Source organism: Poecilia formosa, unplaced genomic scaffold (genome assembly GCF_000485575.1).
Source record: "Poecilia formosa unplaced genomic scaffold, Poecilia_formosa-5.1.2 Scaffold133, whole genome shotgun sequence".
NCBI lineage: Eukaryota > Metazoa > Chordata > Actinopteri > Cyprinodontiformes > Poeciliidae > Poecilia > Poecilia formosa.
This window is the reverse complement of record NW_006800072.1, coordinates 1,344,464-1,357,375: the sequence shown is the minus strand read 5'-3', so window position 1 is coordinate 1,357,375 and position 12,912 is coordinate 1,344,464. Positions and strand designations below refer to the sequence as shown.

The window sequence follows — 12,912 nt, the reverse complement described above, 5'->3', positions numbered from 1 at the left end:
TATTAATGTCATCTCCAAGGGTTTAAGTCCAACAATGAAAAGAGGACAGGTATGGGAAAAGCTTTTGGCAAATAAAAGCTAAATGATTACAAAGACAGGAAGAGGAGAAGGAGGTTAAAAAGGAACAAAAGAGTCAAAAGGACTAGTGAGGGAATTTTATAATAATCTTACATAGTAAAGCAACAAAGAGAAACAATTTACAAAGAAGAATCACCGGACAAACAATTTTATAGCAGACAGACAAATGTGTTTTTCAGAGAGCTACACCTGCTATCAGAAAGAAAAATAATTTCATGGGACACAAAATGTGACAGAACAGAAAGAACCTGATGCTGGCCTTGAGGACAGGGTGTACTTGTGATGTGAATGGCAGAAAGGACAAAGAAACAAACAAAAGAAGCAAAAGAAAATCAACAAATAGGAATAACGGCACATGTGGCAAAACAAAAGCATAGATGTGATACAGAGAGGAGATGACAGGCTCACATACTTTACAGACATGACTAGTCTTAATGTTCAACATCTGCACAGCCATTTGTTAGCTGGAAACCTGGCTTTAGTCAGGTTTTTGATACAGTGGTATTCACAGATTGCAGATGTGAAACTGTAGCAAAGGCTACAGTTTATAATTATTTAAGGACCCACCAGAAGAAGGATGTTGCCTTAATATCTATTATAGACTGANTTCTAAGAGGTTTGTCAAGGAGCATAAGAGTTTGGTCAGGTTCAGATGTAATTCTAATTAAATGTTCAGGTTGTTTTGTGAGAAAATCTAAAAATGTTAAGGGCTAAGAAAACATTTGAAAGCCACCACATGCCGTCATTTAGCCCTGACAGCACATAAATTGATATTTTTAGGTAAATTCTAATGGGAATAACATTTCCGTTTAACCACATCAAACATTGTGCTTGTACCTCCTCTGCAGCTGGAGGCTGAGGCTGTGTTTCGGGCCGTAACCATCGCAAGCCAAACCAACTGTCCACTCTACGTAACCCGAGTCATGAGCAAGAGTGCCGCGGACATCATCTCACAGGCCCGAAAAAAAGGTATTGAGAAGAGTTTTTAAAAATGAGCACCAGGTTACTGACAAAAAGGCGTTTAACTCGTCTTGTTTGTTCAAGGCCTGAACTGAGGGATGTGAATGTAAACTGTAAAATAACACATGGATGCAAAAATAGGTGAGCACAAGAGAAGAAAATGTGTTTGGTTGTCTGGTTAAAAAAACTACATTAGACAAAACTGTGCTAACCTCAGATCACCTTCTTTTATGTTTATATGCACTCCCTGAATGACTTTATAAGCTGGAAACCTTTCGATTGGATCTGTTCCCAAGTTCCTTCCTTACAAATCTGGAAAACATGAATCACTGACATGTAAGAGCAAAGGACTGGAAACAAAAGCAGGAGAAAAGATGAGTTCCTGACAGGAATTAAACCCCCATTATCACCAAAATCTCACTACAAACACAAACAGCTTTCAAACAGTTATACAAATACAAAAATCTTTTCAATTAAGATACTGTAAATAAATATGATTATGCTGCTCATGACTGTGGACATGGTATTTTAATCACTGTTATCTCCTTCTCAGGAAATGTGGTGTTTGGGGAGCCAATCACAGCCAGTCTGGGGACAGATGGGACACATTACTGGAGCAAGAACTGGGCCAAAGCTGCTTCTTTTGTTACATCCCCTCCTCTCAGCCCTGATCCCACAACTCCAGACTACCTGAACACACTGCTGGCAAGGTGAGGCGCACAGCTCTGCTTTACAAGTGCATTAAAAAAAATTCAAATATCAACACATGTTCATTTATTTCAGTTATTTATTTCCTTGGATGATATAAAGATTAACTACAGGCAAAGTAAAATATTTCAAGAGGTTATTCCTGCTCATGTTTATGGCTTACAGTAAATCCTGAGTGCTGAGTAAGAGTCCATTTTTTTTATTGTTAGACCAAATAGAACGGTTCTGATGTTCTCCCTGGTTGTTCTGGATATGTTTGCTTGGAGTAGCACTGACTCCAGCTATAGTACACATATTGTATGAATATTCCACCTTTAAATAAAACTTAATTGTTCTTGACTTGTTTGCTACCTATCAAGTGGATTTGGAAAGACTTCTACAGAAACAGGAAATGTTACTCATATTTATTTTCTGTAGGAGCAAAACTTTGGCTCTCTGCTCACTAAATCTGCTAAACTAAGTAATGACATTTCCTTGTGTTTGCAAAGCCCTGCTTTTGAGAGCAGGCGTCTCTCCGCTGGTAATATTTCCCCATCATTTGTCATTTTGTCACAGCGGAGACCTCAGTGTGACTGGCAGCGCTCACTGTACCTTCAGCGTGGCGCAGAAGGCCATCGGCAAGGACGACTTCACCCAGATCCCAGAAGGCGTAAACGGAGTGGAGGAAAGGATGGTGCTCATCTGGGATAAGGCTGTGGTGAGGCCTACTTTCTGGGGGTTTAAACTTTGAAAAATAAAGATTAAATGTAATATAGCACATGCAAATGATGATATATGGTAACTTTTATAATTATGCCTGACAAGATTTCATATACGTTATTTGGTGTTAAATACTCCTCACCTTTAAAATGTACATTTCTCTCCTTTTTTATTGTTGTCTTATAAGGAAATGTTTTTTCACATGTTTTTTCTGGCTTTAAATGTTCCCTACATCTGAAACCGTTCTTTACTATCCTCTATCCATCTTTAATGCATTCCTCATTGGTCTATTCCAAACAAACTCCTATCCATTTTCTGTGTGTCCTTTTGTCCTTGTTATCGCTGCATCAGGATTTGACTGGACCTTGGCCATGTTTAGCTTTGTTCTGGAATTAAAAGCAGGCTATAAAATTTGAGTAGACACTTGTCTGGGTTAGCTGCTCTGAATCAAAGCTTCAAAATGAGTCTGAACCCAAAAGCTTTTATATCTGTGAATCTGTTTCCTCGTATCAGTGGCTCTTCTCCATAGCTGATAGCAAACTAATACCAGTCACTCCCATTGGCAAAACTGTAGATCCAGCTCACTAGACATCAATGATGCAATGTTCATGAAATTACAGCAATGCCTTGAGAATATTAAGGATCAGTGTAGAGTATTTCTGTCCTGGTTTGACTATATAAAGCAGGAATATGTAAAATATGTTTTCACAAATAGAACAAATAGTTTGTGAATAAAAAACGGTTTCAAACGGTGGTGCTTCGCCGGCTCCTCCAGGGATTCACGTATGGATTTTACTGGCCCGGATCGACCAAACTTACAGAAATTATCTGGGTGCGCCACAAAAACTTTAATCTATGAAAAACTTCCTGTTCAGGATCATTTTATATTTTAAACTAGAGATGATGGAATATATTCTGAACTCATCAGAGAACTTTAAAAATAGTTTACCACCAATAACGGACTTTGAGGCAAATGCTAAGTGGTTGCTAACTGTTGTAAAGTGACAAGACAGTTCAAAGTGTTTTACATAATAAAAACATCATGAACAAACAAACATTACATCACAGTGACAAAAAGAGAGCTAATAAAAAATATAATCCAATTTAAAATGAATCTGTTCTAGTTATTAGTTAAAGGCAGCACATGAATCTGTGTGCTACTTTCTGTTCTTCAACACCTCTATAAGCAGAACAATGAGATCTAAATATATGCATTTATCTCTAGAGACCAAAGTTACAAAGGTCTTCAATGACCTGGATTCGTCCGTGACAGCACCAGTGATCTGCATGTCTGTGGTTTTTTGCACTCAGACTACAGGGAAGATGGATGAGAACATGTTTGTGGCCGTGACCAGCACTAACGCCGCTAAGATCCTGAACCTTTACCCCCGGAAGGGTCGGATCGCGGTGGGTTCTGATGCCGACCTCGTCATCTGGGACACAGACGCTGTTCGCACTATCACTGCCAAGACTCACAACTCGGTATGTATACAGGTCGAAGCTGTGTTTGCTCTTGTTCCAGGTTCTAAACAAATGGATCCATCCAGATTCTGGATTTTTTTTTCTCCTGCTTTTCAGTTAACCATGTTTTTAAGGGAGTATGTTCAAAAAGTGTAACTGATTTATTTCAACAAGTTCCCTGAAAAATGTGAACTCTTGCAGAGACAAAAATGAAAATAACCAAACACAGAAACATCAGATCTGTGGTTTCAGAGGCTGAGAAATTTGGATAAAAGACCAGCTTTTTTATGTGACATTTGTCTACATCTGTGTGTGCAGGAGAGAATGTTCGGGAGAGAAAAGCACATTTTTGAACAGCTTCCAGGGAGCTCTCAGTTCCCCTGAACGGAAATGAAGTCTCAGTGGATGTTCATGACTAATTCCACTCACACTGAACTTGTCACGTGATCAGCTTTTAGTGTAAAGTCAAGCCTCAGTAAATCCAAAACGGCTCAGCCGTGACAGACTAACGACTGAAAAAATGGATTGTTTAAATGCATGTTCCAAAATCTCTTCTGTGGGTGAACATCAGTAATATGGTGCATATTTCACCCAGGGATTTTTTCTTCAGCTAGATCTTCTAATCTCACTGGATCACCAAAATAAGCTAACATTTAAAAAAAATAGAATGTTATACATTCAGATTTATTGCAATATTTTTCTGAGATTTCAACTCAAATGGGGATTCTTGTTATTCAAAAAATACGGGGCAAACGCTAGAAAACTCAATACCTTTAAAGCTGCAGTATGTGACTTTTACAAAAATAAGTTAATTTTTTTACATATTTGTGAAAACTGTTATCAGGTATTGACAGCATGAGACAGTCTGTGAAAAGATCAAAGTCCTCCATGAGCTACTATGACCATCTGCAGAAATACTGTCAAAAACAACCAATCAGAATCTGGAGGAGTGGCTTCCTGCTGTCAATCAAGCTTGTTTACGCGCTGCTCAATGTGCTAATATGTTTTCATGCGACTTGTTGATTATTCAGCTCAAAATGATTCTCCGCCCTCTATAAACTCCAACAGCCAATCTCTTTTACACTTTAAAGGTAATTCAAAAAGGATTTTTTTAGATTATTAAAATAATGTGCACACCCTTAAAATAGAGTTTTGCAAGTAGTTTACATGAAAAGAGCAATGCTTTTTTAAAATTACCTTCATGAATTGCAGTGTGACTTGTATGCTCTGATATGAAATTACACAGTGTATCGAAAATAGACATTGTGAGTTATGTTTGGCTGGAGACTCTGACATCAGTTGTTTAAAAATACCAGCTGTTTAATGATTGAGATGTTCCTAAATTTAACTCAAGAGCAGAGCATGTCTAAGCAACAGGGCAGTCTTAATTTGATTCGTATGAGCTCAGAAATGTTTTGTTTACTTTTGCATCTCAGAGCTTTTTGTCAGTTTCTGATTCACACATAGACATATGAAGGCTGCATACGGGGGACTCAGCAGTAAAGGAAATTAAAACGTTAGCAGCCAAGAACAAATCCTGGGATTAAACATTTTATTAAAATTCTCAGTTAGGTTGATCTTTAGCTTAATCAAATAGGTTCTTATTTAATGGGTTTTATTAGTGTGAAAGAACACTTTCCTCCTCATGGTGAAACTAAAAGACTTTCCTTTCTGCAAATAAACTGAGTCGGTACACTGAGGATTTGTGGGTTCTTACAGGGTGATGTCACTTTTCCATTTCCTGCTCGTTGTCCCTTCAGTTAAAGAAGCATCTACAAGTACAAAACAAGAACACTGCAGTTCTCACTGCTAAAAATGACTTTTGTAACTTGGCAAAATATGAATGTCCTTAGTTAGTAGTCCATTGTATCGGGAAAGAACTTTTATCAGGCTGTGTGTTTACCGGTTAGCCTGCATCTGGTTTGAATTGATTGCTGTTGTCAATGTAAAAAGGGGATTTTTGGGAACGTACACAAGAACAGGCATCAACACAAACAGTCCAACACACTTGGCTTAGTCATGACATCATATTTGGCATGCAGTGAGCCTTAGTTATGTCCTGTTCTGGCCCGAATATGGACAGCAGCAAATAAAAAGGGGGGGGAGGACTGGAGGAAATATGGAACAATGGAACAGGAGGAGGAAACCATCAGAGATCACAGACACGCTGAGAAAGGAGAGTCTGGAGGAGATAGAAAATACACAAGGCTGAGAAAAGGGAGCAAAGGGTGAATAATAATAATAACAATAATAAACATCAAGCTTAACAAAGGTAGATATAGGAACAAGGTGATATTTTGGAAGGAAGGGCCAGTAAAGGTTTAAAGGAAGAGTTTGTTCCTCCAGAATGTCTCAACATTTTTAAAGGTGTCCATAAATTCACAGCTAATTTCTCATTAAAATCCTTTTCTTTGTGTTTCAGGCTGCTGAGTACAATGTGTTTGAGGGCATGGAGCTGCGCGGTGCGCCGCTGGTGGTGATATGCCAAGGAAAGATTGTTCTGGAAGACGGAAACCTTCATGTCACCTGTGGAGTGGGACGTTTTATTCCCTGCCCCCCCTTCCCAGACTTTGCCTACAAGCGCATCAAAGCCAGGAAGCAGGTGAATAACTTAGTTACTGCTTCAGATAGATAATTATACATTTTTGAGGCTACAAATCTACAACAATTTGCAGTTTAACTCAACAAGTTAGTTAATTACTGATGGTAATTAAATTAAGTAAAGTTACACCTCCAGGTCTGGTAAAACTTTACTAAAGGAATGAACAGACAATTCTCTCTTTCTAAAATCACTCAACAGTTACTAACATTTACTCAACCAATTTGTTTAAAGATGTATTCTGTGATTTTTGGTCATAGTCAGAGAACTGCATTTAGTGTTTAGTGTTAAACAGTATTATTTAATCCTTTCCTTAAGCAGTCATTTATTGATTTCTGGAGAACAGGTGAGGAAAAGTCATACCATGTGTGTCTGAAAGAGGAACTCAGAGCAAAGAAACAAAGAAAATATGATTTATAGTTGACATAACTTCTGTTTTCTGTGATGTTAACTCCTGGTCTGTTTTCTTTTTTCTCAACTCAATCAAATGTCCTAAAGTCAGCAACAAATAAATATAGGTACAAGAAAGGAAAACTTATATATTAAATGGATATTTTATATTTATATTTCAGGCCTTGATTAATTGTTTGGTGATTTTTGTTTACAGATAATAAAACCCAAAATTCTGTGTCTCAGAAATTTGTGGATTACATTAGGACAATAAAAAACAGTACCTGTAGAAATCCTGACAGGTTTTTCTACCAAACAACTTACCAAATCTACAAAAATATGAATTCAAACGAGCAAAACGAGCAGAGAAGCCTGAATGAACAGCTGAAATTATTTTTTTCTTTTAAATATTATCTTAGACTTTTTGTTCTTCTTTTAACTTCACCTCCATGATAGTAGCTGAGTCTTCTTCCTGCATTTACAACATGCACACTGAAGATTGTTGATCTCAGCAAAAGCTGGTATTGCTTATGTTTGTGTTCACTGATTGAAAAAAGATGTGATTTTTGAGATTGAAGCCAGCCCTCTGCCTGTCGGCCAGTCGAGCTGGAAACCAACCGACTGGTGGCCAGCTGAGCTCTCGGTGTAACGTCTGGCGTTTTCTCCTGACAGTTTTCCAAAAGCTTTTTAGCAATCTCACTTTCCTCACAGGAGAGGCCAGGAGGACGGTGAGTGCTTTAGAGGGAGTTTATTGAACAATGTTTTGCTGTCTAGTAAATCGCTTGAATCATCCAGAAACATATTATGGCAGCTTATATTTATTGTGTGCAGTAGTCTTTTGTTGTCAGTTTCAGCAGTGAAGTAAAATTTATATATATTTTGTTGAATAGCTGGAAACAATTTGAAGGACAGTGGAAGAAAAGCAATAACAATAAATAAAACTTAGCAACATTGAAACAACTTCATTTGAATAATACCAAGCGGTGCCTGTTTTCCGCTCCCATACTGTGCCAGAGGATTCACATTTGCAGACGTTTCCTAATTTGCAGCTGACTGTTAATGAGAAAATGGAGCTGCAGTAACAGTGTGCTGTTTATCTTGGTAGCAGTTACTGTTTTGCCTTTATGGATCACAGATGTCTCATTTTAACTTTTAACAGACTTCCAAGATTCCACTGAGTCACCACACCGGCGGGTAGACCTTCAAAATGATAGCTTTTTCATTTACATTCACTTCATTTGAACACATACATGCTGTGTGTGTATTTAGTTTTTTTCTGCTCAAAAGTATACTGCACAGTTATGTGTGAGTCTCTGTTTTCCAGGAGACTGTGAATCTATATTTGTATTTTGTCATAAAAGTCCACCGACATTAACCCGTTGAAACCGTTGTGAATCCTCATTTTTGTCAGGTTTTTACTCCTCCATGTCTAACACGTGTCTGTCCTGCAGCTGGCTGTGCTGAGGGCAGTGCCCAGAGGAATGTACGACGGGCCCGTGTCTGAATTCTCCATGTCCCGCGGCGGCACCCCCTCTGCCTCGGCACGCACCTCGCCCACCAAGCAGCCGGTCAGAAACCTGCACCAGTCTGGATTCAGTCTAGCAGGTAACGCCATACCAACGCATCCTACAAGAAAAAACATCTCTGTTCTCTTTCTTCTTTGCTTTGCCGTTTATGTACTGACATAAAGAGAGAATACATGCGCTTCAGTTTCTCCTAATATTGACATTAGCTGTAATGTGAAGCATTAGTGGCATTCATGATTACTTTTATTATCTTGTTCTCGTACATTATTTGTTAAATTAATTTCTAAACTGAAACTGTGGTTTTGTTTTTCCATTTTAGACATTGTATTAATTATTCACGTGGAGTGTCTTAGTCTATCCTAAAAACTAAAACAAGGATTTCCTGATCAGGATCTTTTATTCCTGATAGCAATAGTACTGATAGTAAATAAGTAGTAAGATTACTAAGGTTTAATTTACTTAATTATTAATTTATTTAACATGGAATTAAAGTGATTGAGGACTTCTGGGTAATAAGCTAAATGTCAGCCTTCTTGTTGTGGCAAAGTATAAGCAAAAGTTCAGGCCCAACTTCTCCTTTCAAAGGCAATCTTCTGCTCCTGTTGTCTGTCCATCAGAAACTGGCCAATGGGTAAAAGCACAAGATATCTTTTGTTTCCTGGTACCTGCTTATTAAATTTAGTAAGATCAGATCAGCATAATTTAAGTACAACTTCTTCAAACTGTGTAAGTTACAGTGAAGAGAAGTTTTCCTGACTGATGCTCTAACTGCATTTGAAGTGATTCTGGATACATTTTCCTTCAAGGCTGAAACTTTTCCATTCCAAACATCTTGACCTGTTCTGTTAGAAAGGCCAGTCTGATGTGTGAGGTCACAGTAATATCACTGTTTGGCATCTGTTCCATCATACAGAGCTCCAGCATGACAGCATGATTGTGCCCATATGTCAGGTTAGCACAGAACAGACTTAGATTGAGACAAGAAACGTTAGTAATTGTTTCATCCAAACTGCCAAATTGTGACAGTCTTTGGTCTTTAATTAGATGAAAAATCATTTCAGCTTTTGAAAGTAAATCTTGTATTTTTTTATAGGTAATAACTCACTTTGAAAGATGTTTAGCTGAATGCATAGCTTGTCTTTACAAGCAAAGCTAACGAGTGAGACCTCGCTGGAGAAATGTGACCTTTGTTGGAAAGAATTCCAACTTTGATTACATATATCTGAGGCTGCTCCTGGTTTCCCAGGTTTTGCAACAGTTTGCGTGATCTTGTGTAAGCATATGTGCGCGTGTGTATGTGTGTGTGTGTATGCATATTTTGAGAATGAGTCCTAGTCCTCTTCTATTTTAGTTTTTGTGAAGCTACCACCTGCAGAGTTGATTTACTTGTTTGGAAGGAGATGGAGAGGATTGTTTGATTAGTCACAGTGTTTCATGGTCTGACATCATTCTGCTTTCCATTGTTGTGTTTGCAGATTATTCGAGTCGGCCTTTGGCTCGTCCTTTGGAAACTATACTACAATGTCAGACTTTGAATCTTGTAGCTTCTATAGAACTGATGCTGCAAAATGTCACAGTTTAAATATCCAGGGAAACAATCTGAGAAATAAATATTTTCAGTAAGAATTATTTTTGTGCCAACTTAGAAAGAGCTTTTAAATAGCACATAAATCTAAACAGTCTGACAAATGGTGTCGCTGGTTTCCAGAGGAGGGTGCCAGATTCTGATTTTGGCTGCAGTTTTGTAACACTGTAATGGTTATGCAGGCCTGCGTCAGTCTATAAATCACCACAGCCCTCCATTCACACTGCTACAAAATGTTGGTAAAAGTGCTGTATTTATTATTCACAGACTTGATTGTTTTAAATCAGATTTGATTAGGTAAGCAAATAAATCAAATTGGCAAATTCATCTGGTTATGTAAGTTAGTGAATTAAGTTGGTTTCACCCATTTAATCACTGATGTTTGTGTGTTAAAGTTTTGCAAAGCATTTTCTCGGTTCATTAACTAGAAGTTTTCCAAAACACAATGTCAAGATTGGATGATATCATTCCCTATTCCCATGTATAGTATAATAGAAAAAATATATAATTAAGTCATAAAAGTATATGTCCTCTTTGATTTTGCAGGCTATTTGTTTAGTGTTGGTAAAATTGTGTTTAAGAAATAAATTCTACTAAATCTAGTTGGAATAAAACTGCTTTACTCATCTCAGATCTTTTAATCAAATATTATTAAAGAGGCTTAAATCAGTGTAAGTTCACCTCAGAGGTTTAATTTACAGATTTGTGGAAAATGTAAAGAATAACATTGTCAGAGATGTCAATAAACATGTATTCATTATTTCATATTCTTTTTCACATTTCGTCATGTTACAACCACACATTAACACAAACTGTAACATCAGAACATTGGGTGTGGAGAATATTTTTTCCTAACCTTTTAGGCCTTTTAGGCCTTTAATATTCTCTTTTTATTGATTTGAATGCAAGAGACTAACTAGTTACTAAAGCTTGTGGTAGTTTACTTAAATATATATTTAACATACCATCAATAACTGCCTCTTCTTTGTCACGTAACGTTTTAACTCTCTCTTCCTGTGTAGGTCCTCCCACCCCAGAGGACGCTCCCATCAGGCCACCTGGTCGCCGTATTGTAGTGCCCCCTGGTGGTCGGTCCAACATCACATCTCTCAGTTAAACAGCAGGACAACACTTCTAGAAGAACAGAGTGGACGATAGAGGGAGGGGACGAGGGAGGGGAGGGAAAAAGGGACAGAGGACCAGAGTTAGTCAAAATTTGAAGAGCAAAACACTGAATCCTCATGCCTTACCTGTCACACTGCTACTATGCTCAGATGAGAATTGTATCCGTTTTCCTGGACAGAACAGAAACAGTTAGAAGTTGCCAACAAAGCACATTTCACATGAACAATGTCAGCCTCAGTTCATGTCAGTGCAGAATACTTCATACCAACCACACAGCCATGTTCTAATGTACTTTGGTAGCAGTAAAACCTTACATCATCACATTTAACCCTGAGAAGGAAATAAAGTTTTTCAAAGGAAAATGGATACTGATTTTCTAGGGATTCTCCTTTTACCCTGCTTGGCTTTTAATATCACCCCTTTCAGTAGCGAGCTTTCTCCATAGTCAGCAAGACTGAACAATAGATCCCACAATAGCCATGTTTTGTCATGCAGTACCATTGATTAGCTCTAGTTGGCAATGTACATATGGTAGATGTAATGTAGCTTTGTGAATGATGTGGTTGCAGCCTGTTTGGGTTTACCGGACCAATTAAATTCTTTTATCACCTCTAAACACAGGAGGGCTGCTGGACATGGAGCTGCATGGGCCACATTAATATGGGTGACGTGATCCATGATCCTTTCCCACCTCCTCCTGTAGGGCCATACTTACCGTCCTCATTATGTACTGTATTGATGTTAAAAAAGACAATAAGATCAGTGTTTGAGAAAACACAAAGAAAGAGGAAATATTAGAAGTGTTTTTATTATTCTTCATTCCCTAAAGGTTTGTCAGATTTTATTATTTTGCGTTCCTTCATTTTCTTGCGTAAAGAACATGGCAAGAAACAGTCCTTTGCATTTGCTTCATGTAAACTGGCTGCCTCTGTGACGCTGTGACCATTTCTACAAAACAGAACGATGGAACAGAAAGGTGCTAACAAATAAATACAAACTCTAAACTTGCTGGGTAAAAAATAGCTCTCTTATTACTGCTCTTTACTGATTTGTTTTATTTTTAACTAGCGCGGCTCTCATTTGAAGGACAAGTGGAAGACCATCATTCACTTGTGATCCACCTTAACCCTTTAATAAAATCCTCAACACATTCAGCAGCAGCCTGAAAGTAAACCAGCCTATTTTCTGATAAGGCAGAGGATGACGGTGCCGTCAGGGAATCCATTCTCTTTATTTGGCGACAATTGAAACAAGATGCTCTTATTATTCTGCACACTAAGGCTGAGATGAGATGTGGGTCTTCTTGTATTTATGTTAGGATGACAACCTTTGTTGTTACGTTTCTTTTAATTTTTTTTTTTTTTTACGATTGTGTCAGAACTCTGAGATGGCAGGTCATTTAAAGGTGTGCTGGTATGAAATGTTTCCTGAATAAACATGAGTTGCAGCTGGTGTTATCTCTTTATTTCATTTCTTTGGTCTTTCCCTGTTTGTTCCTTGTAGTTGTTTTGGTTTATTTTAAGGTTAAGGTCATCAGAACCACTGTCAATGTAATCAGGCTATAATATAAAATATTAAGAAAATAATATACTCTCAAACTAAATGACTTGACGGATTTGATTTATTTTTGGTTTGTCTACATAATCCATCAGTTTTCTACAAAGAGAAGAAACAACCTAGAATGGAGTTAGACTTGGATAAAATGTGGTTACAAGATTGGTTCATGGGATGAATTTATTTGGAAAAAATCCATTGTTTTGACATTACTATTAAGAAGACTT

General features: G+C 37.7%; 1 protein-coding gene across 1 annotated transcript; it reads left to right on the top strand.

Moving 5' to 3' along the window:
* The first annotated feature begins 727 nt into the window (after nt 1-727).
* On the top strand, nt 728-12,583 carry LOC103144904 (dihydropyrimidinase-related protein 3). The gene is given in 8 exon segments (XM_007562073.2): nt 728-904; nt 906-1,047; nt 1,592-1,748; nt 2,302-2,443; nt 3,757-3,927; nt 6,329-6,508; nt 8,347-8,500; nt 11,029-12,583. Coding segments are annotated over 8 exon segments (1,077 nt in total). The 5' UTR covers nt 728-868; the 3' UTR covers nt 11,124-12,583.
* Nucleotides 12,584-12,912: the final 329 nt, after the last annotated feature.